Source organism: Oncorhynchus keta, chromosome 1 (assembly GCF_023373465.1).
Source record: "Oncorhynchus keta strain PuntledgeMale-10-30-2019 chromosome 1, Oket_V2, whole genome shotgun sequence".
NCBI lineage: Eukaryota > Metazoa > Chordata > Actinopteri > Salmoniformes > Salmonidae > Oncorhynchus > Oncorhynchus keta.
Genome location: NC_068421.1, coordinates 81676564 through 81699063, shown reverse-complemented (window position 1 = coordinate 81699063; position 22500 = coordinate 81676564). Strand labels below are relative to the sequence as shown.

General features: G+C 47.5%; 1 protein-coding gene and 1 long non-coding RNA gene across 2 annotated transcripts in view; one reads left to right on the top strand and one right to left on the bottom strand.

Moving 5' to 3' along the window:
- The window catches only part of LOC118375277 (collagen alpha-1(XXIV) chain), a 237162-nt gene that overhangs the window by 93744 nt on the left and 120918 nt on the right, over positions 1–22500 (top strand). The window contains exons 20-25 of the mRNA XM_052462099.1: positions 2727–2780; positions 3803–3856; positions 4918–4962; positions 5177–5230; positions 7215–7259; positions 22249–22302. Coding sequence (XP_052318059.1) covers positions 2727–2780; positions 3803–3856; positions 4918–4962; positions 5177–5230; positions 7215–7259; positions 22249–22302 — 306 coding nt within the window. The remainder of the gene's footprint in view (positions 1–2726; positions 2781–3802; positions 3857–4917; positions 4963–5176; positions 5231–7214; positions 7260–22248; positions 22303–22500) is intronic.
- On the bottom strand, positions 13059–15394 carry LOC127907332 (uncharacterized). Its single transcript, XR_008064168.1, has 4 exons — positions 15279–15394; positions 14641–15122; positions 13495–13562; positions 13059–13127 (listed from the first exon to the last, which is right to left on the bottom strand). It is a non-coding gene; the product is annotated as an uncharacterized LOC127907332 (long non-coding RNA).

Sequence of the window (22500 nt, the reverse complement as noted above, 5' to 3'; positions counted from 1 at the left end):
GATATGATAGCACACCCACCACAGATAGCACTCCTTAAACCCACCACAGATACACATCGATGACTCCTTAAACCCACCACAGCACTCCTTAAACCCACCACAGATACACTTAAACCCACCACAGATACACACGATAGCCTTAAACCCACCACAGATACACATCGATAGCACTCCTTAAACCCACCACAGATACACATCGATGGCACTCCTTAAACCCACCACAGATACACTTAAACCCACCACAGATACACATGATAGCACTCCTTAAACCCACCACAGATACACATCGATAGCACTCCTTAAACCCACCACAGATAAACCCACCACAGATACACATCGCATAGCACAGATACACATCGATGGCACTTAAACCCACCACAGATACACATCGATAGCACTCCTTAAACCCACCACAGATACACATTGATGGCACTCCTTAAACCCTTAAACACAGATGTACACAGATACACATCGATGGCACTCCTTAAACCCACCACAGATACACATCGATAGCACTCCTTAAACCCACCACTCCTTAAACCCACCACAGATACACATTGATAGCACTCCTTAAACCCACCACAGATACACATCGATAGGACTAAACCCACCACAAACCCACCTTAAACCCAGACAGATACACATCGATAGCACTCCTTAAACCCACCACAGATACACATTGATAGCACTCCTTAAACCCACCACAGATACACATCGATAGCACTCCTTAAACCCACCACAGATACACATCGATAGCACTCCTTAAACCCACCACAGATACACATCGATAGCACTCCTTAAACCCACCACAGATACACATCGATAGCACTCCTTAAACCCACCACAGATACACATTGATGGCACTCCTTAAACCCACCACAGATACACATTGAGCACTCCTTAAACCCACCACAGATACACATCGATAGCACTCCTTAAACCCACCACAGATACTTAAACATCGATAGCACTAAACCCACCCAGATAAACCCACCACAGATACACATTGATAAACCCACCACAGCACTAGCACTCCTTAAACCCACCACAGATACACACCGATAGCACTCAAATGCACCACAGATGTACATCGATAGCACTCCTTAAACCCACCACAGATACACATCGATGGCACTCCTTAAACCCACCACAGATACACATTGATGGCACTCCTTAAACCCACCACAGATACACATTGATGGCACTCCTTAAACCCACCACAGATACACATTGATAGCACTCCTTAAACCCACCACAGATATACATCGATAGCACTCCTTAAACCCACCACAGATATACATCAATAGCACTCAAACACACCACAGATATACATCGATAGCACTTCTTAAACCCACCACAGAAATAAAGTACATACAGTAAGCTTTCCTTCATCCCTGTGTCACATTGGTTCTTAAACCCACCACAGATTTCCTTAAATTCCCAATCAAACCCACCACAGCAGATCTACCACAGACAAGCAGGCATAAACCCACCACAGAAATAAAGTACAGCTTTCCTTCATCCCTGTGGAATATAGGAGGATTTGGAAAGTCAAACTAATCCAAACGTATCCTGTAATGTTCTTAGTGTGTGGACATCATGTGACTCACAGACTAGATGTCTTTTACGTTTTTATCAAACTGAATCCAACAATGTCTCACTTGTTTTACCATCCGTCCTATAACTGTTGTAGCTCTACTTTATGGTGGTTGACTGTTTGTTGCCTTGTCAAGATCAAAGAGTCCAGAAAGGTTCACTCCATTTTACTCTTTTTGGCCCTGTTAAAACACCACATCTGTAAATCTGATAGATCTCTATAGCTTTCTCTCCCCCTTTCTCCCTCTCCTTCTCCCTCTCTCCTTCTCTCCCCCACCAACTCTCCACCCACTCTCCCCCTCTCTCCTCTCCTTCTCCCTCTCTCCTTCTCTCCCCCACCAACTCTCCACCCACTCTCCCACTCTCTCCCTTTCTCGCTCTCTCCCCCTCTCTCCCCCTTTCTCCCTCTCTCTCCTCCCCTTCCTCCTCTCCTCCTCTCCTCCATCAACTCTCCCCCACTCCTCCTCTCCCCCATCAACTCTCCCCCTCTCACCCTCTCCTTCCCCCTCTCCTCCTCTCCCCACCAACTCTCCCTCTCTCCCCCTCTCTCCCTCTCTCCCCCTCTCTCCTCTCCTTCTCCCTCTCATCCTCTCCCCCACCAACTTTCCTCCCTCTCTCCCCCTCACCCTCTCCCCATACCAACACTCCTACCTCTTTCCCCATCCCCTGATTTAATTGAGCCGGCCATGCCATGCTGAGGCAGGTGTGTGACAGTCTTCAGCCAACATCTCTATCCATCACCCCCTTTACATCAGGGTCATATAACATAGCTAGGCCCTGTCACTCTTTAGATACAGATGTATTGACCTTGCAGAGGGTCAGTGTGCTCTCTGTTCTCATCATTGTCAATCCATAAAGTATTTTTTAGAAAAGAGGGCAGTGTGGGTCTGACCCTGACCTTCCATATATATCAATATACAAGCATATAGGCATGTAGATAATCCTCCACTCCCTTTCTGTACACACATATCTAAAGAAAGTATGATGTAATAGAATGGAATATAAAGAAACTGAATACATTCAGGTGTGTTCAGGAGTGTGTCATGTTAGATGTGGAATCAAACCTATATGATCACATCAGTCTTGTGATTAATGATGTCGTCAAAGAACCATCCTGCTTGGTTTCTCAGGGTTTTCCTGGAGACATCGGTGTGCCAGGTCCCAACGGCCCTCCTGGACCCAAGGTAAAGACAAGCACTCTTCCACAACTCAACTCAAAATACATAATCCTCAGCAGGGGTTGGAACCAAAATTATTTGTTTTATTCTGAACAGAACCAAACATATTTTTGTTCAGTTCCACTGTTCTGACCTGCAAAATATAGTTCTGAACTGGTTTGAACCCCTAAAAAGTTCCAGTTTTTAAACTTCTGAAATATATATATGTTTTACATTTAGCTCGACATTAGCCTATGCTTCATAGGGTGAGGGGCAGGTAGCCTACACACTGGCAAAGATTTTCAGCAGACAGACAGACAGACAGACAGACAGACAGACAGACAGACAGACAGACAGACAGGCAGGCAGGCAGGCAGGCAGACAGACAGACAGACAGACAGACAGACAGACAGACAGACAGACAGACAGACAGAGCAGGCAGGCAGGCAGGCAGGCAGGCAGACAGACAGACAGACAGACAGACAGACAGACAGACAGACAGACAGACAGACAGACAGACAGACAGACAGGCAGGCAGGCAGGCAGGCAGACAGACAGACAGACAGACAGACAGACAGACAGACAGACAGACAGACAGACAGACAGGCAGGCAGGCAGGCAGACAGGCAGACAGACAGACAGACAGACAGACAGACAGACAGACAGACAGACAGACAGACAGACAGACAGACAGTTGGCAGGCAGCAGGCAGACAGCAGCAAGGCAGGCAGACACACTACCTTTCTGAGTGACAGAGTGAGGGCTTTGCATAGGCGCTTTGTTGCTTTTTTTGTGGTACGTAATTAACCGGTTACCATGATTTTAAAATAATGGTTTTGTTCTGAAACAATATGCAGTAGATCACTTTTGTTCCCAGTTCTGATTCTGTTCCTCGAAAAACGTATTTATTTTCCGCTGTTCTGTTCCCTGAACCGGTTCCAACCCTGATCCTCAGTGCATCTTCCACTCCTGAGGTTTCATTTGTGTGTTTTCCATAATAGCAACACATGTGTTTTGTATGACATACCATATATCCTGCTCTGTTGCAGGGACTCCTAGGTGCCAGAGGGCTACAAGGACCCCCAGGGCCAAAAGGAACAGAGGTAAGAGACATTATCAAGAATTTGTAGCTTGTGGGTGAAAACCACTAAACTACTGTACATCATACTCAGAATACTGCAGACACAACTGAACATGCAGGAAGCTAACAATATTTAGTTTGCGTTTGATTATAAAACAGATTCTCAGTTTATACATACAGTTGAACCTGTAACCAGAGTTGAGGCGGTTGGCATTGCTACAGTAGGTTCAGGCTATGTGAAGCTGTAGAGTGATTCCAGGTCCCAGGGCACGTTCCACTGGACTGTATACTGTCATGATTCATCACTAGGTGCTAATCAAAAACAAGGCAGACTCCAGGGCTTTCCAGGCAGCAGTGGGAAATAAGAACAGAAGCCTTGGCAGTGTGTACAGTACAGTGTGTGCAGTACAGTGTGTACAGTACAGTGTGTACAGTACAGTGTGTACAGTACAGTGTGTGCAGTACGTACACCTTTCCATTGTGCTAGTGTTACGGTATTGGCACCCAACTCAACTGTGGTACCGAGTTGGGAGGCCCCTCAATCTCTCTCTCACTCTCTTTCCTGGCACAGAGTCTTATTGCATAGCCTGCAAGAAAATGCTGTAGTGTTCAATCACTGTAGCATTAATACCTTTCCCTTCAGCTGATCAGAGAAAATGTCTCAAAGCAGAACACCATGCATGCTAATCATTGGAATCATCAAGGTCTCCTTCAGGCAGTGTGGACATAGAGAAAAACATCCAGGTCACTCTGCTAGGAAGAACACAGTGATCGATGAGAGTACACACACACCCACACACACACACACACACACACACACACACACACACACACACACACACACACACACACACACACACACACACACACACACACACACACACACACACACACACACACACACACACACATACACACACACACACAGGTGGCTTTCACATGATTATATCTGTGCATAAGGGGTGAGATGGGATGTTGCTCAGCTAGTGTTACTGCCAGTGTCCAGTGATATTACCTGGTCCCCAAATCCAGCTGTATATGATGCATTGCACTGTGTTGACCTGTTTTACTGTGTATTTTCAGGGTGATGAGGGACACCTTGGCCCACCTGGCGGCCCTGGCACCACTGTAAGTGTCTCCAGGTGTTTCATCATGAAGTAACACAGATGAGATGTGATAAAACATGAAAAGCTGATGCATCCTGTAATGTGTGTGTGTGTGTGTGTGTGTGTGTGTGTGTGTGTGTGTGTGTGTGTGTGTGTGTGTGTGTGTGTGTGTGTGTGTGTGTGTGTGTGTGTGTGTGTGTGTGTGTGTGTGTGTGTGTGTGTGTGTTTCTCTACAGGGGAGAGTTGGAAGGAAAGGCTACATAGGGGAACCTGGACCTGAGGGACTGAAGGTAAGAAGTTACTATCATACTTGCATACTGTACGCATGCTGTATTGGACTGTTTAGAAAAACAACTAACACAGTGTCAGTCGATCAGGTCCATTTGCAGATATGGTCAAGTGTGTGTGTAACCATCTCTTTCCCTTGGTGTTGTGTCTAATCATAAGCGAACTGTCCAGAATAATTCCACAACAGTGAGCAATATAACCAGGGCAGTAGGAATGAAAACTTACATTAGATATACAAAGTATGTGGACACCCCTTCAAATTAGTGGGTTTGGCTATTTCAACCACACCTGTTTCTAACAGGTGTATAAAATCAAGTGCGCAGCCATGCAATCTCCATTGACAAACATTGGCAGTAGAATGGGCTTACTGAAGAGCTCAGTGACATTCAACGTGGCACTGTCATAGGATGCCACCTTTCCAACAAGTCAGTTTGTCAAATTGATGACCTGCCTGAGCTGACCCGGTCAACTGTAAGTGATGTTATTGTGAAGTGGAAACGTCTAGGAGCAACAACAGCTCCGCCGTGAAGTGGTAAGCCACACAAGTTCACCGAACAGGACCGGCAAGTGCTGATTCGCTTGTCGCGTAAAAAACAACACTCTCTAACGAGTTCCAAACTGCCTCTGGAAGCAACGTCAGCATAAGAACTGTTTGTTGGGAGCTTCATGAAATGGGTTTCCATGGCCGAGCAGCCGCACACAGGGGAAAGGAAAGGCTGCCTTATCTGTTGTTCTGTTCCTCAGCAAGGCAGTTAACCCACTGTTCTCCGGGCGCCTAAGATCAGCATGTGCAATGCCAAGCGTTCGCTACAGTGGTGTAAAGCTAGCCGCCTGGCAGTCCGACGGACAAATCTGGGTATGGAGGATGCCAGGAGAACGCTACCTGCACGAATTCATGGTGTCGATGTAAAGTTTGGTGGAGATGGAATAGTGGTATGGGGCTGTTTTTCATGGTTTGGGCTAGGCCCCTTAGTTCCAATGATGCAAAATCAATATAATGACATTCTAGATGATTCTGTGCTTCACACTTTGTGGCAACAGTTTGGGAAGGCCCTTTCCTCTTTCAGCATGACAAAGCGAGGTCCATACAGAAATGTTTTGTCGAGATCGGTGTGAAAGAACTTGACTGGCCTGCACAGAGCCCTGACTTTAACACCGTCGAACACCTTTGGAATGTATTGGAACGCCGACTCCGAGCCAGGCCTAATCGGCCTAATGCCCGGCCTCACTAATGCTCTTGTGGCTGAATAGATGCAAGTCCCCTCAGCAGTTCCAACATCTAGTGGAACTCCTTCCCAGAAGAGTGGAGGCTGTTATGGCAGCAAAGGGGGGACCAACTCCATATTAATGCCCATGATTTTGGAATGAGATGTTCAATGAGCAGGTGTCCACTTTCTTTTGGTCATGTAGTGTACTATCTAATTGACATGGCCCGCTTACCACTTTTGAGGTCTTAGTTTAGTTTTTGTTTGTTTAGGTTTTTCTCTTTAAAACAAAGAGCAGAATTCCAGACGTGTTCTTCACGTTACTTCATTAGAGTTAACTGGTGTGAACCCAGTGCAAGGTCTTGTGCCTTCACTATTACTGCTGCACAATGTGGCAGATGTTCATTAGTATGGATTACACTTGAGTGTTTTCCTCTGAATGCCATGCAAGTCAGAGTCCCTGTGTTTGTGAATGAGTTGGGTAATTGTGTTAGTTCAAGGGGAGGTGGTTGTGTCATAAATGTATTGAGCCTTATTAACAAAGAGAAGGAATTCTCCCTGGACTGTTATAGAGCATAATGGAAACCCGCAAGAGGGAAATAAACAGAAACAGAAGAAATCAAGAGCATTTCCATGTGTGCTTTTTAATCATTTGTTTATTTAAAACCCTGTGTGTTCAAGCTGTTGATCATGTGACTGAGCGACCATCGGCTGGATCTTAACATCTTAACACACAGGAAGAAAATGTACTCATGTTTTGTTTTGATGTTCTGCTTTTCAGGGGGAGACGGGGGACCTTGGCGGCATTGGAAAAAATGGACCGCAAGTGAGTCTGGTGTTTTTTGCTGACTATGCATGAAATCAACGTCAGTGATTAACCACTTCTTAGTTTGTTAATGTGCTGACTGGGATAAGTTATTAAGTCTCTACTTCCTGCTGTTCTCGTATAGGAAGAGTCTCAAAGCAGAGTACTCATACGTAGAATGTTTATAGTGCTTTCCTCAGACCTAAAGATGCAGAGTGGTTGGTTTTCATAAGTCTGAGTGCAGTGATGGAGATGTAAGGGTCTTTATGTGGTTTAGTATGGGGAGGGAGGACGAAAAGGATAGAGGAGGAGGTGATGGAGGCAAAGAGGGGTAGGGAGGTGGAGGAGGGGTAGGGAGGTGGAGGGTTAGGGAGGTGGAGGAGGAGGAAGGTGGAGGAGGAGGGAGGTGGAGGAGGGGTAGGGAGGTGGAGGAGGGGTAGGGAGGTGGAGGAGGGGTAGGGAGGTGGAGGAGGGGTAGGGAGGTGGAGGAGGAGGAAGGTGGAGGAGGAGGGGTAGGGAGGTGGAGGAGGGGTAGGGAGGTGGAGGGATAGGGAGGTGGAGGAGGGGTAGGGAGTTGGAGGAGGGGTAGGGAGGTGGAGGAGGAGGGAGGTGGAGGAGGGGTAGGAAGGTGGAGGAGGGGTGTGGAGGAGGGGGAGGAAGGTGGAGGAGGAGGGATAGGGAGGTGGAGGAGGGGTGTGGAGGAGGGGTAGGAAGGTGGAGGGGGTAGGGAGGTGGAGGAGGAGGGAGGTGGAGGAGGGGTAGGTAGGTAGAGGAGGAGGGGTAGGGTTGTGGAGGAGGAGAATGGGATAGGGAGGTGGAGGAGGAGGAGGGGTAGAGAGGTGGAGGAGGACGGGTAGGGAGGTGGAGGAGGACAGGTAGGGAGGTGGAGGAGGGGTAGGAAGGTGGAGGAGGAGGGATAGGGAGGTAGAGGAGGGGTGTGGAGGAGGGGTAGGTAGGTGGAGGAAGGTATTTCTCTAGCAATAAACGTGTGTTTTATACAGAAATTGGCAGCATAAGGATCTCCAGTGAATGACGTTCTCTGGAAGTTACCTCATTTTGAGTTTGCATTCGTTTGTTTGTGCCAGGGACAATTTTTATTTTTTTTGTGTAAATTTAAAAAACGCCTCTTGAAGGAAACTAACTGCATAACTGGACTCTTGTTGTTGCCCTTAGAAACACACAAGTATTTGATACACTGCCGATTTTGCCGATTTTCCTACTCCTACTTTCTACTTACAATATCGGCAGTGTATCAAATACTTGTTCTCCCCACTGTACATACCGCACATCTCTACAGTAGAACAGTATACTCAGGAAAATAAACACTGACGATCCAGATGAGAATGATCATCTATGTTCATTCATCAATAACAAGTCATGGCTCTACTAGTACTGGAACAACATAAGTGGCCCGACTAGTTTTCTAAAACATCTGTGGAATACTACTATTACTTTGGATTGGTCTCATTAACTGCAAAACTGCAACGTTTCAAAAGTCTGTCTTTGTTGTTTTTTGGTCCATATAGTCTTTTGACACCCAAAACAAAAGCAGCAACATGTTTTCCCATGCAAGAAATCCACACACAACCCTCTCATGCATGTCACATCTCAATGCCTTTATGCCTCTCTGTGTTCGTCAGGTCCCTTAATGCTAGTATTTGCATTGTGTGTGGATGGCTTTCACAGCCACTGAATACGACTTCCAAATGGCTCCCTATTTACTACATAGTACACTAATTTTGACCAGAGCCCTATGGGCACTATATAGGGAATGTGGTGCCATTTGGGACACAGCCTCTGCGTTGCGTAGGAGAGCACACATGAAAGGGATTAACCATTTACCACAGACTGTATCTAGCTAGGACCCCTTTGAAACCAATGCCATGTAAAAAAAAAAGACCTCAGCTTGGAAACACATGGAGCCTCTAATGAACGTCATTACATCACTTTCCAAATAAATCTAATCTGGAGAGTCTGAGAGAGACTGCCGATGGGCTGGCTAACTGCAGGTTAACCCTGGTCAGGAGGTTCCTGGCTGAACGTGTTCAATGTGTTCACGAAGGCTTTGTTGTGTCACCTAGTGAGCACTTAATGCACTTAATGCAATGTTGCCAGTAAAGCATTTGAACCAATCATTTACTGGGAGTTTTTATAATATGATCAGCTGTATTTTTTGGGGCCAAATTAGATTGGCTCGTCAAGTGTTCCATTATAGGGTGACCCACAATAAAATAAAAAAAATGAAATGCCTCTAAATTGAATCGCTGCTGAGGGCATTAACAGGTCTGCGGTTTGCTCTGAAACACACGATACTCAGGTTCACCTGGGTCGGAGAGAGGAAGAGCGAGAGACTAGTAGCACATGACAACAGAGAGAATGTCTTAATTCTCTTCTACAGTTCTTACTATGGTGATATCAGTCTCACTTCCTGACGGTTCTGCTCTTCTTGTAACCTCCACTCAGTCTGACCCAGGGCTGAGAAAGCAGACTGCTGTATACACACACACACACACCTGAGAAAGCATATCACTGCAGATACACACACACCTGAGAAAGCATATACATTTACATTTACATTTAAGTCATTTAGCAGACACTCTTATCCAGAGCGACTTACAAATTGGTGCATTCACCTTATGACATCCAGTGGAACAGCCACTTTACAATAGTGCATCTAAATCTTTTAAGGGGGGTGAGAAGGATTACTTTATCCTATCCTAGGTATTCCTTAAAGAGGTGGGGTTTCAGGTGTCTCCGGAAGGTGGTGATTGACTCCGCTGTCCTGGCGTCGTGAGGGAGTGTGTTCCACCATTGGGGAGCCAGAGCAGCGAACAGTTTTGACTGGGCTGAGCGGGAACTGTACTTCCTCAGTGGTAGGGAGGCGAGCAGGCCAGAGGTGGATGAACGCAGTGCCCTTGTTTGGGTGTAGGGCCTGATCAGAGCCTGGAGGTACTGAGGTGCCGTTCCCCTCACAGCTCCGTAGGCAAGCACCATGGTCTTGTAGCGGATGCGAGCTTCAACTGGAAGCCAGTGGAGAGAGCGGAGGAGCGGGGTGACGTGAGAGAACTTGGGAAGGTTGAACACCAGACGGGCTGCGGCGTTCTGGATGAGTTGTAGGGGTTTAATGGCACAGGCAGGGAGCCCAGCCAACAGCGAGTTGCAGTAATCCAGACGGGAGATGACAAGTGCCTGGATTAGGACCTGCGCCGCTTCCTGTGTGAGGCAGGGTCGTACTCTGCGGATGTTGTAGAGCATGAACCTACAGGAACGGGCCACCGCCTTGATGTTAGTTGAGAACGACAGGGTGTTGTCCAGGATCACGTCAAGGTTCTTAGCGCTCTGGGAGGAGGACACAATGGAGTTGTCAACCGTGATGGCGAGATCATGGAACGGGCAGTCCTTCCCCGGGAGGAAGAGCAGCTCCGTCTTGCCGAGGTTCAGCTTGAGGTGGTGATCCGTCATCCACACTGATATGTCTGCCAGACATGCAGAGATGCGATTCGCCACCTGGTCATCAGAAGGGGAAAGGAGAAGATTAATTGTGTGTCGTCTGCATAGCAATGATAGGAGAGACCATGTGAGGTTATGACAGAGCCAAGTGACTTGGTGTATAGCGAGAATAGGAGAGGGCCTAGAACAGAGCCCTGGGGGACACCAGTGGTGAGAGCGCGTGGTGAGGAGACAGATTCTCGCCACGCCACCTGGTAGGAGCGACCTGTCAGGTAGGACGCAATCCAAGCGTGGGCCGCGCCGGAGATGCCCAACTCGGAGAGGGTGGAGAGGAGGATCTGATGGTTCACAGTATCGAAGGCAGCCGATAGGTCTAGAAGGATGAGAGCAGAGGAGAGAGAGTTAGCTTTAGCAGTGCGGAGCGCCTCCGTGATACAGAGAAGAGCAGTCTCAGTTGAATGACTAGTCTTGAAACCTGACTGATTTGGATCAAGAAGGTCATTCTGAGAGAGATAGCGGGAGAGCTGGCCAAGGACGGCACGTTCAAGAGTTTTGGAGAGAAAAGAAAGAAGGGATACTGGTCTGTAGTTGTTGACATCGGAGGGATCGAGTGTAGGTTTTTTCAGAAGGGGTGCAACTCTCGCTCTCTTGAAGACGGAAGGGATGTAGCCAGCGGTCAGGGATGAGTTGATATCACTGTATACACACACACACACCTGAGAAAGCATATCACTGCAGATACACACACACCTGAGAAAGCATATCACTGTATACACACACACACACCTGAGAAAGCATATCACTGCAGATACACACACAACTGAGAAAGCATATCGCTGTATACACACACACACCTGAGAAAGCATATCACTGCAGATACACACACACACACACACACACCTGAGAAAGCATATCACTGCAGATACACACACACCTGAGAAAGCATATCACTGCAGATACACACACACCTGAGAAAGCATATCGCTGTATACACACACACACCTGAGAAAGCATATTGCTGTATACACACACACACCTGAAAAAGCATATCGCTGTATACACACACACACCTGAGAAAGCATATCACTGCAGATACACACAAACCTGAGAAAGCATATCACTGCAGATACACACACACCTGAGAAAGCATATCGCTGTATACACACACACACCTGAGAAAGCATATCGCTGTATACACACACACACACACATCTGAGAAAGCACATCAATGTATACACACACACACACACCTGAGAAAGCAGACTGCTGTATACACACACACACCTGAGAAAGCAGATCGCTGCAGACACACACACACACACCTGAGAAAGCATATCGCTGTATACACACACACACACACCTGAGAAAGCAGACTGCTGTATACACACACACACACCTGAGAAAGCATATCGCTGTATACACACACACACCTGAGAAAGCATATCGCTGTATACACTCACACACCTGAGAAAGCATATCGCTGTATACACACACACACACACACCTGAGAAAGCAGATCGCTGCAGATACACACACACACCTGAGAAAGCAGATCACTGCAGACACACACACCTGAGAAAGCAGATCGCTGCAGACACACAAACACACCTGAGAAAGCAGATAAACACACACTGCAGACACACACAGACACACCTGAGTATACACACACACACCTGAGAAAGCAAGCAGATCGCTGCAGACACACACTGAGAAACACACCTGCAGACACACACAAACACACCTGAGAAAGCATATCGCTGTATACACTCACACACCTGAGAAAGCATATCGCTGTATACACACACACACACACCTGAGAAAGCAGACTGCTGTATACACACACACACACCTGAGAAAGCATATCGCTGTATACACACACACACCTGAGAAAGCATATCGCTGTATACACTCACACACCTGAGAAAGCATATCGCTGTATACACACACACACACACACCTGAGAAAGCAGATCGCTGCAGATACACACACACACCTGAGAAAGCAGATCACTGCAGACACACACACCTGAGAAAGCAGATCGCTGCAGACACACACACACACACCTGAGAAAGCAGATCGCTGCATAAACACACACACCTGAGAAAGCATATCGCTGTATACACTCACACACCTGAGAAAGCATATCGCTGTATACACACACACACCTGAGAAAGCATATCGCTGTATACACACACACACACCTGAGAAAGCAGATCGCTGCAGATACACACACACACCTGAGAAAGCAGATCACTGCAGACACACACACCTGAGAAAGCAGATCGCTGCAGACACACACACACACCTGAGAAAGCAGATCGCTGCAGAAACACACACACCTGAGAAAGCAGATCGCTGCAGACACACACACCTGAGAAAGCAGATCGCTGCAGACACACACACACCTGAGAAAGCAGATCGTTGCAGACACACACACACCTGAGAATGCAGATCGCTGTATACACACACACACCTGAGTAAACAGATCACTGCAGACACACACACCTGAGAAAGCAGATCGCTGCAGACACACACACACACCTGAGAAAGCAGATCGCTGCAGAAACACACACACCTGAGAAAGCAGATCGCTGCAGACATCGCTGCACACACACACCTGAGAAAGCAGATCGCTGCAGACACACACACACCACACCTGAGAAAGCAGAGTAAGCAGTTGTACACACACACACCTGAGAAAGCAGACGCTGTATACACACACACACCTGAGTAAGCAGATTGTATACACACACACACCTGCAGACACACACACACACTGAAAACCTGCAGACACACACACACACACCTGAGAAAGCAGATCGCTGCAGACACACACACACCTGAGAAAGCAGATCGTTGCAGACACACACACACCTGAGAAAGCAGATCGCTGTATACACACACACACCTGAGTAAACAGATCACTGCAGACACACACACCTGAAAAAGCAGATCACTGCAGACACACACACACACCTGAGAAAGCAGATCGCTGTATACACACACACACCTGAGTAAACAGATCACTGCAGACACACACACCTGAAAAAGCAGATCGCTGCAGACACACACACACACACACATTTGAGAAAGCAGATCACTGCAGACACACACACACACACATCTGAGAAAGCAGATCACTGCAGACACACACACACACCTGAGAAAGCAGATCGCTGCAGACACACACACACACCTGACGAAGCATATCACTGTATACACACACACACACACACCTGAGAAAGCATATCACTGTATACACAAACACACCTCAGAAAGCATATCACTGTATATATACACACACACACACACAGCTGAGAAAGCATATCACTGTATACACACACACACCTGAGAAAGCATATCGCTGTATACACACACACACACACCTGAGAAAGCAGACTGCTGTATACACACACACACCTGAGAAAGCATATCGCTGTATACACACACACACCTGAGAAAGCATATCGCTGTATACACACACACACACACCTGAGAAAGCAGACTGCTGTATACACACACACACACCTGAGAAAGCATATCGCTGTATACACACAAACACCTGAGAAAGCATATCGCTGTATACACTCACACACCTGAGAAAGCATATCGCTGTATACACACACACACACACACCTGAGAAAGCAGATCGCTGCAGACACACACACCTGAGAAAGCAGATCGCTGCAGACACACACACACACACACCTGAGAAAGCAGATCGCTGCAGACACACACACCTGAGAAAGCAGATCGCTGCAGACACACACACACACCTGAGAAAGCAGATCGCTGCAGACACACACACCTGAGAAAGCATATCGCTGTATACACACACACACACACACCTGAGAAAGCAGATCGCTGCAGAAACACACACACCTGAGAAAGCAGATCGTTGCAGACACACACACACCTGAGAAAGCAGATCGCTGCAGACACACACACACACCTGAGAAAGCAGATCGCTGCAGACACACACACACCTGAGAAAGCAGATCGTTGCAGACACACACACACCTGAGAAAGCAGATCGCTGCAGACACACACACACACCTGAGAAAGCAGATCGCTGCAGAAACACACACACCTGAGAAAGCAGATCGCTGCAGACACACACACACACCTGAGGAAGCAGATCGCTGCAGACACACACACACCTGAGAAAGCAGATCGTTGCAGACACACACACACCTGAGAAAGAAGATCGCTGTATACACACACACACCTGAGTAAACAGATCACTGCAGACACACACACACACCTGAGAAAGCAGATCGCTGCAGAAACACACACACCTGAGAAAGCAGATCACTGCAGACACACACACCTGAAAAAGCAGATTGCTGCAGACACACACACACACCTGAGAAAGCAGATCGCTGCAGACACACACACACCTGAGAAAGCAGATCGTTGCAGACACACACACACCTGAGTAAGCAGATCGCTGTATACACACACACACCTGAGTAAACAGATCACTGCAGACACACACACCTGAAAAAGCAGATTGCTGCAGACACACACACACACCTGAGAGCAGATCGCTGCAGACCTGAGAAAGCAGATCTGCAGACACACACACACCTGAGAAAGCAGATCGCTGTATACACACACACACCTGAGTAAACAGATCACTGCAGACACACACACCTGAAAAAGCAGATCACTGCAGACACATACACACACACCTGAGAAAGCAGATCGCTGTATACACACACACACCTGAGTAAACAGATCACTGCAGACACACACACCTGAAAAAGCAGATCGCTGCAGACACACACACACACACACACACATCTGAGAAAGCAGACTCACTGCAGACACACACACACACCTGAGAAAGCAGATCAGACACACACACCTGCAGAGACACACACACACACACATCTGAGAAAGCAGATCACTGCAGACACACACACACACATCTGAGAAAGCAGATCACTGCAGACACACACACACACCTGAGAAAGCAGATCACTGCAGACACACACACACACCTGAGAAAGCAGATCGCTGCAGACACACACACCTGAGAAAGCAGATCGCTGCACACACACACACACATCTGAGAAAGCAGATCACTGCAGACACACACACACACACACACACACACACACACACACACACACACACACACACACACACACACACACACACACACACACACACACACACACACACACACACACACACACACACACATCTGAGAAAGCAGATCACTGCAGACACACACACACACACACCTGAGAAAGCAGATTGCTGCAGACACACACACACACACACATCTGAGAAAGCAGATCGCTGCAGACACACACACTCTCACACACACACACACACACACACACACACACACACACACACAACTGAGAAAGAAGATCACTGCAGACACACACACACACCTGAGGAAGCAGATCGCTGCAGATGGAGCTCTAAAACTCTCCAAAGCCTAGTTTCCTACTGTTAAATGATACAGGACACCATGTTGTCCCACTTCATGCCACATTTAAGGTGTTTTGTGTGCATCGGGAGTCACTAGTGTTCCCATGACTCTCAGCTGCCTGCCTCTGTCTCGACTCACAGCCACTACAGTCCAACTGCAAATCTTAGCTGCCTGCATGCCTGGGGCTATGCTAAGGCTTATACCATCTTGTGGATGTGCTTTTTGCGGTTGGCTACTGTGTTTTCATAAGCTGGCTTTATGTACTGTACGAATGAAAGTGTCAGGTATTGCGAATGTATGTTGTTTATTATATAGATTAGAGCAGACAGGAATGTAGATGTTGTTTATTATATAGATTAGAACAGACAGGAATGTAGATGTGTATTATATAGATTAGAACAGACAGGAATGTAGATGTTGTTTATTATATAGATTAGAACAGACAGGAATGTAGATGTTGTTTATTATATAGATTAGAACAGACAGGAATGTAGATGTTGTTTATTATATAGATTAAAACAGACAGGAATGTAGATGTATGTTGTTTATTATATAGATTAGAACAGACAGGAATGTAGATGTTGTTTATTATATAGATTAGAACAGACAGGAATGTAGATGTTGTTTATTATATAGATTAGAACAGACAGGAATGTAGATGTTGTTTATTATATATGTCACGTTCTGTCCATCGTTCATATGTGTTTTCCTTGTTTTAGTGTTGGTCAGGATGTGAGCTGGGTGTGCATTCTATGTTGTGTGTCTGGTTTGTCTATTTCTATGTTTGGCCTGATATGGTTCTCAATCAGAGGCAGGTGTTAGTCATTGTCTCTGATTGGGAACCATATTTAGGTACCCTGTTTTGTGTTGGGTTTTGTGGGTGATTGTTCCTGTCTTTGTGTTTGCATCAGATAGGGCTGTTTCGGTTTTCACATTTCATTATTTTGTAGTTTCTTCATGTATAGTTTTTTCCTTCATTAACATATCAGGAATCATCATCACGCTGCATTTTGGTCCGACTCTCCTTCTCCACAAGAAAGCCGTTACAATATAGATTAGAGCAGACAGGAATGTAGATGTGGTTTATTATATAGATTAGAACAGACAGGAATGTAGATGTCTGGTTTGTACCAGCTGTGGATGTTTAGGACGTCCAGCCACACACTGGAGTGTTCCTCACACAGAAATGCTCATCTGTCACACAGAAATGCTCATCTGTCACGCAGAAACGCTCATCTTTCACACAGAACTATTTAGAGGAACGAGTGCAGCACTTCCTCTGCTCCTCCTCCCTCTCCTCCTCTCCTCCCCCTCCTCTTCTTCTCCTTTTTCCTCCTCCTCCCCCTTTCTCTCCTCTTCCTCCCTTTCTTCCTCCTGTCCCGTTTCTAATGAATGCAGTCCAGAAGTGACATCTGATCCTTGGCTCCCCCATTCTATACAGCCTCCTCTCTGTCTGTCCCCATTCCCACTCTATACAGCCTCCTCTCTGTCTGTCCCCATTCCCACTCTATACAGCCTCCTCTCTGTCTGTCCCCATTCCCACTCTATACAGCCTCCTGTCTGTCCCCATTCCCACTCTATACAGCCTCCTCTCTGTCTGTCCCCATTCCCACTCTATACAGCCTCCTCTCTGTCTGACCCCATTCCCACTCTATACAGCCTCCTCTCTGTCTGTCCCCATTCCCACTCTATACAGCCTCCTCTCTGTCTGTCCCCATTCCCACTCTATACAGCCTCCTCTCTGTCTGTCCCCATTCCCACTCTATACAGCCTCCTCTCTGTCTGTCCCCATTCCCACTCTATACAGCCTCCTCTCTGTCTGTCCCCATCCCCACTCTATACAGCCTCCTCTCTGTCTGTCCCCATCCCCACTCTATACAGCCTCCTCTCTGTCTGTCCCCATTCCCACTCTATACAGCCTCCTCTCTGTCTGTCCCCATTCCTACTCTATACAGCCTCCTCTCTGTCTGTCCCCATTCCCACTCTATACAGCCTCCTCTCTGTCTGTCCCCATTCCCACTCTATACAGCCTCCTCTCTGTCTGTCCCCATTCCCACTCTATACAGCCTCCTCTCTGTCTGTCCCCATCCCCACTCTATACAGCCTCCTCTCTGTCTGTCCCCATTCCCACTCTATACAGCCTCCTCTCTGTCTGTCCCCATCCCCACTCTATACAGCCTCCTCTCTGTCTGTCCCCATTCCCACTCTATACAGCCTCCTCTCTGTCTGTCCCCATTCCCACTCTATACAGCCTCCTCTCTGTCTGTCCCCATTCCCACTCTATACAGCCATCCTCTCTGTCTGTCCCCATTCCCACTCTATACAGCCTCCTCTCTGTCTGTCCCCATTCCCACTCTATACAGCCATCCTCTCTGTCTGTCCCCATTCCTACTCTATACAGCCTCCTCTCTGTCTGTCCCCATTCCCACTCTATACAGCCTCCTCTCTGTCTGTCCCCATCCCCACTCTATACAGCCTCCTCTCTGTCTGTCCCCATTCCCACTCTATACAGCCTCCTCTCTGTCTGTCCCCATTCCCACTCTATACAGCCTCCTCTCTGTCTGTCCCCATCCCCACTCTATACAGCCTCCTCTCTGTCTGTCCCCATTCCCACTCTATACAGCCTCCTCTCTGTCTGTCCCCATTCCCACTCTATACAGCCTCCTCTCTGTCTGTCCCCATTCCTACTCTATACAGCCATCCTCTCTGTCTGACCCCATTCCCACTCTATACAGCCACCCTCTCTGTCTGACCCCATTCCCACTCTATACAGCCATCCTCTCTGTCTGTCCCCATTCCCACTCTATACAGCCATCCTCTCTGTCTGACCCCATTCCCACTCTATACAGCCATCCTCTCTGTCTGTCCCCATTCCCACTCTATACAGCCATCCTCTCTGTCTGACCCCATTCCCACTCTATACAGCCTCCTCTCTGTCTGTCCCCATTCCCACTCTATACAGCCTCCTCTCTGTCTGTCCCCATTCCCACTCTATACAGCCTCCTCTCTGTCTGTCCCCATTCCCACTCTATACAGCCTCCTCTCTGTCTGTCCCCATTCCCACTCTATACAGCCTCCTCTCTGTCTGTCCCCATCCCCACTCTATACAGCCTCCTCTCTGTCTGTCCCCATTCCCACTCTATACAGCCTCCTCTCTGTCTGTCCCCATTCCCACTCTATACAGCCTCCTCTCTGTCTGTCCCCATTCCTACTCTATACAGCCATCCTCTCTGTCTGACCCCATTCCCACTCTATACAGCCTCCTCTCTGTCTGTCCCCATTCCCACTCTATACAGCCTCCTCTCTGTCTGTCCCCATTCCACTCTATACCCTGTCTGTCCCTATACAGCCTACAGCCCTCTCTGTCTGTCCCCATTCCCACTCTATACAGCCTCCTCTCTGTCTGTCCCCATTCCCACTCTATACAGCCTCCTCTCTGTCTGTCCCCATTCCTACTCTATACAGCCATCCTCTCTGTCTGACCCCATTCCCACTCTATACAGCCATCCTCTCTGTCTGACCCCATTCCCACTCTATACAGCCATCCTCTCTGTCTGTCCCCATTCCCACTCTATACAGCCATCCTCTCTGTCTGACCCCATTCCCACTCTATACAGCCATCCTCTCTGTCTGACCCCATTCCCACTCTATACAGCCATCCTCTCTGTCTGTCCCCATTCCCACTCTATACAGCCTCCTCTCTGTCTGTCCCCATCCCCACTCTATACAGCCTCCTCTCTGTCTGTCCCCATTCCCACTCTATACAGCCTCCTCTCTGTCTGTCCCCATTCCCACTCTATACAGCCTCCTCTCTGTCTGTCCCCATTCCTACTCTATACAGCCATCCTCTCTGTCTGACCCCATTCCCACTCTATACAGCCATCCTCTCTGTCTGACCCCATTCCCACTTTATACAGCCATCCTCTCTGTCTGTCCCCATTCCCACTCTATACAGCCATCCTCTCTGTCTGACCCCATTCCCACTCTATACAGCCAACCTCTCTGTCTGACCCCATTCCCACTCTATACAGCCCCCCTCTCAGACTTGAGTTCTTCAGTCTACCGCTAACATGCTCCAGATGTGGCCCATGTCTGTCAAACAAACCCCTTGTTGAATATCTAAGACATGATGGGGAAAGATAGAAAATAGACTGTGAAGAAAGAGACAAGAAATGTAGCCACCAAAACACATCTAAGTACAGTACATCTCTTGTACAATAGTTAAATACATATTTTTATCAGATTGAAATACATATTGCAAATTTGTCTCCTACAACATATGACAACCACAGTGACCACACTGGGTTTAGCAAACTAGGGACATGTTTTCACCAGCCTCTAACTACCCTTTCCAGGATGCACTGGGGTCAAGAGACGCTGCTCCTCTCCTCGCCATAGACTCTGGCGCTGGGCCAAACCTCAGCCCTTTATCAGTGTTAGCCAGTGTTCTCTTTGTTAGCAAGAGGTCCACAAGTGTCTGGCGAATGTCGGTGTGATGTTAGATTGCTCATCCAGCTGGACTAGAACTCTCCTGCCGCAGGCCTGCTACACAGAGCTGGGTGGCAGAACTGTATAGTACTGTATAGGATTGGTTGGGATAACACACAACAGTAAGGTAAATACCGTACATGGATACTAGAGAGTACTGTATAGGATTGGTTGGGATAACACACAACAGTAAGGGAAATACCGTACATGGATACTAGAGAGTACTGTATAGGATTGGTTGGGATAACACACAACAGTAAGGGAAATACCGTACATGGATACTAGAGAGTACTGTATAGGATTGGTTGGGATAACACACAACAGTAAGGGAAATACCGTACATGGATACTAGAGAGTACTGTATAGGAAGCAAACAAAGGTCCCGTACTGCTGCTGGACAAAACGTATACTATAGTTCATGAAATGAGAGACACACACGCTGAATATGACCCCCAAATACTATACCATGTGTGACCTCATTTCGTTACCTACAGCAGTAAATAGCCCAGGACTAAGGCTTGTGAATACTGGGAAAGGAATGTATGTTTTCATTGCCTTGTTCATACAACACGAAATTAGCATTTTGACATACATTTCATTGCCTCATTACTTTTTTAGTAACATGAAACATTGCATGTAATAATTACATTGTTCAGTTTTAGGTGCTCAACTTTCATTGAGGGAATTTCCCCTTGGTTCCTTCATGGTTCCTTCATGTCATTTCCTTTATAAAGCATGTGATGCCACTACTTACCCCATCCTTACATCACCCATACACAGTCTTCTATGACCCCCTGCATTCCTGCTGTCAAAACAGGTTGAAAGGAACCGTCTGATGGGTGGGGATCATGTCTCCCCTCATAGACGTACTTTACCCTGAGGTGTGTATGCTATTGATCACTCTTTCTCTCACTCTCTCGCTCTCACTCTCTCTTTCTCTCACTCTCTCTCCTCTCCCCTTTCTCCCTCTCTCTTCTCTTTCTCTCTCTCTCCTCTTTCTATATCTCCTCTCTCCCATCTCTCTCATCTCTTTCTCTTGCTCTCTCTCTCTCCTCTCCCTTTTCTCCCTCCCCCTCTCTCTCCTCTTTCTATCTCTCCTCTCTCCCATCTCTCTCATCTCTTTCTCTTGCTCTCTCTCTCTCTCTCTCTCTCTCTCTCTCTCGTTCTCACTCTCTTGCTCTCTCTCTCCTCTCCCCCTTTCTCCCTCTCTCTCTCTTCTCTTTCTATCTCTGTCCTCTCTCCCATCTCTCTCTTCTCTTTCCATCTCTGTCCTCTCTCCCATCTCTCTCTTCTCTTTCTATCTCTGTCCTCTCCCATCTCTCTCATCTCTTTCTATCTCTGTCCTCTCTCCCATCTCTCTCATCTCTTTCTATCTCTGTCCTCTCTCCCATCTCTCTCTTCTCTTTCTATCTCTGTCCTCCCTCCCATCTCTCTCTTCTCTTTCTATCTCTGTCCTCTCTCCCATCTCTCTCTTCTCTTTCTATCTCTGTCCTCTCTCCCATCTCTCTCTTCTCTTTCTATCTCTGTCCTCTCTCCCATCTCTCTCATCTCTTTCTATCTCTGTCCTCTCTCCCATCTCTTTCTATCGCATCTCTTTCCATTTCATCTCTCTCCCATCTGCAGGGTCCAGCAGGCCTGATCGGTACGTCAGGGGGAGCTGGAGATCCTGGTGAAAAGGTAGAGGGGTGTTTATTCTGCCATTAGGCTCTGAGTGGATTAGCCAGACGCTGAGGGCCAGGCAGACAGGCAGACAGACCGAAAGACAGACAGACAGACAGACAGACAGACAGACAGACAGACAGACAGACAGACAGACAGACAGACAGACAGACAGACAGACAGACAGACAGACAGACTTAGACAAACACTGACCAC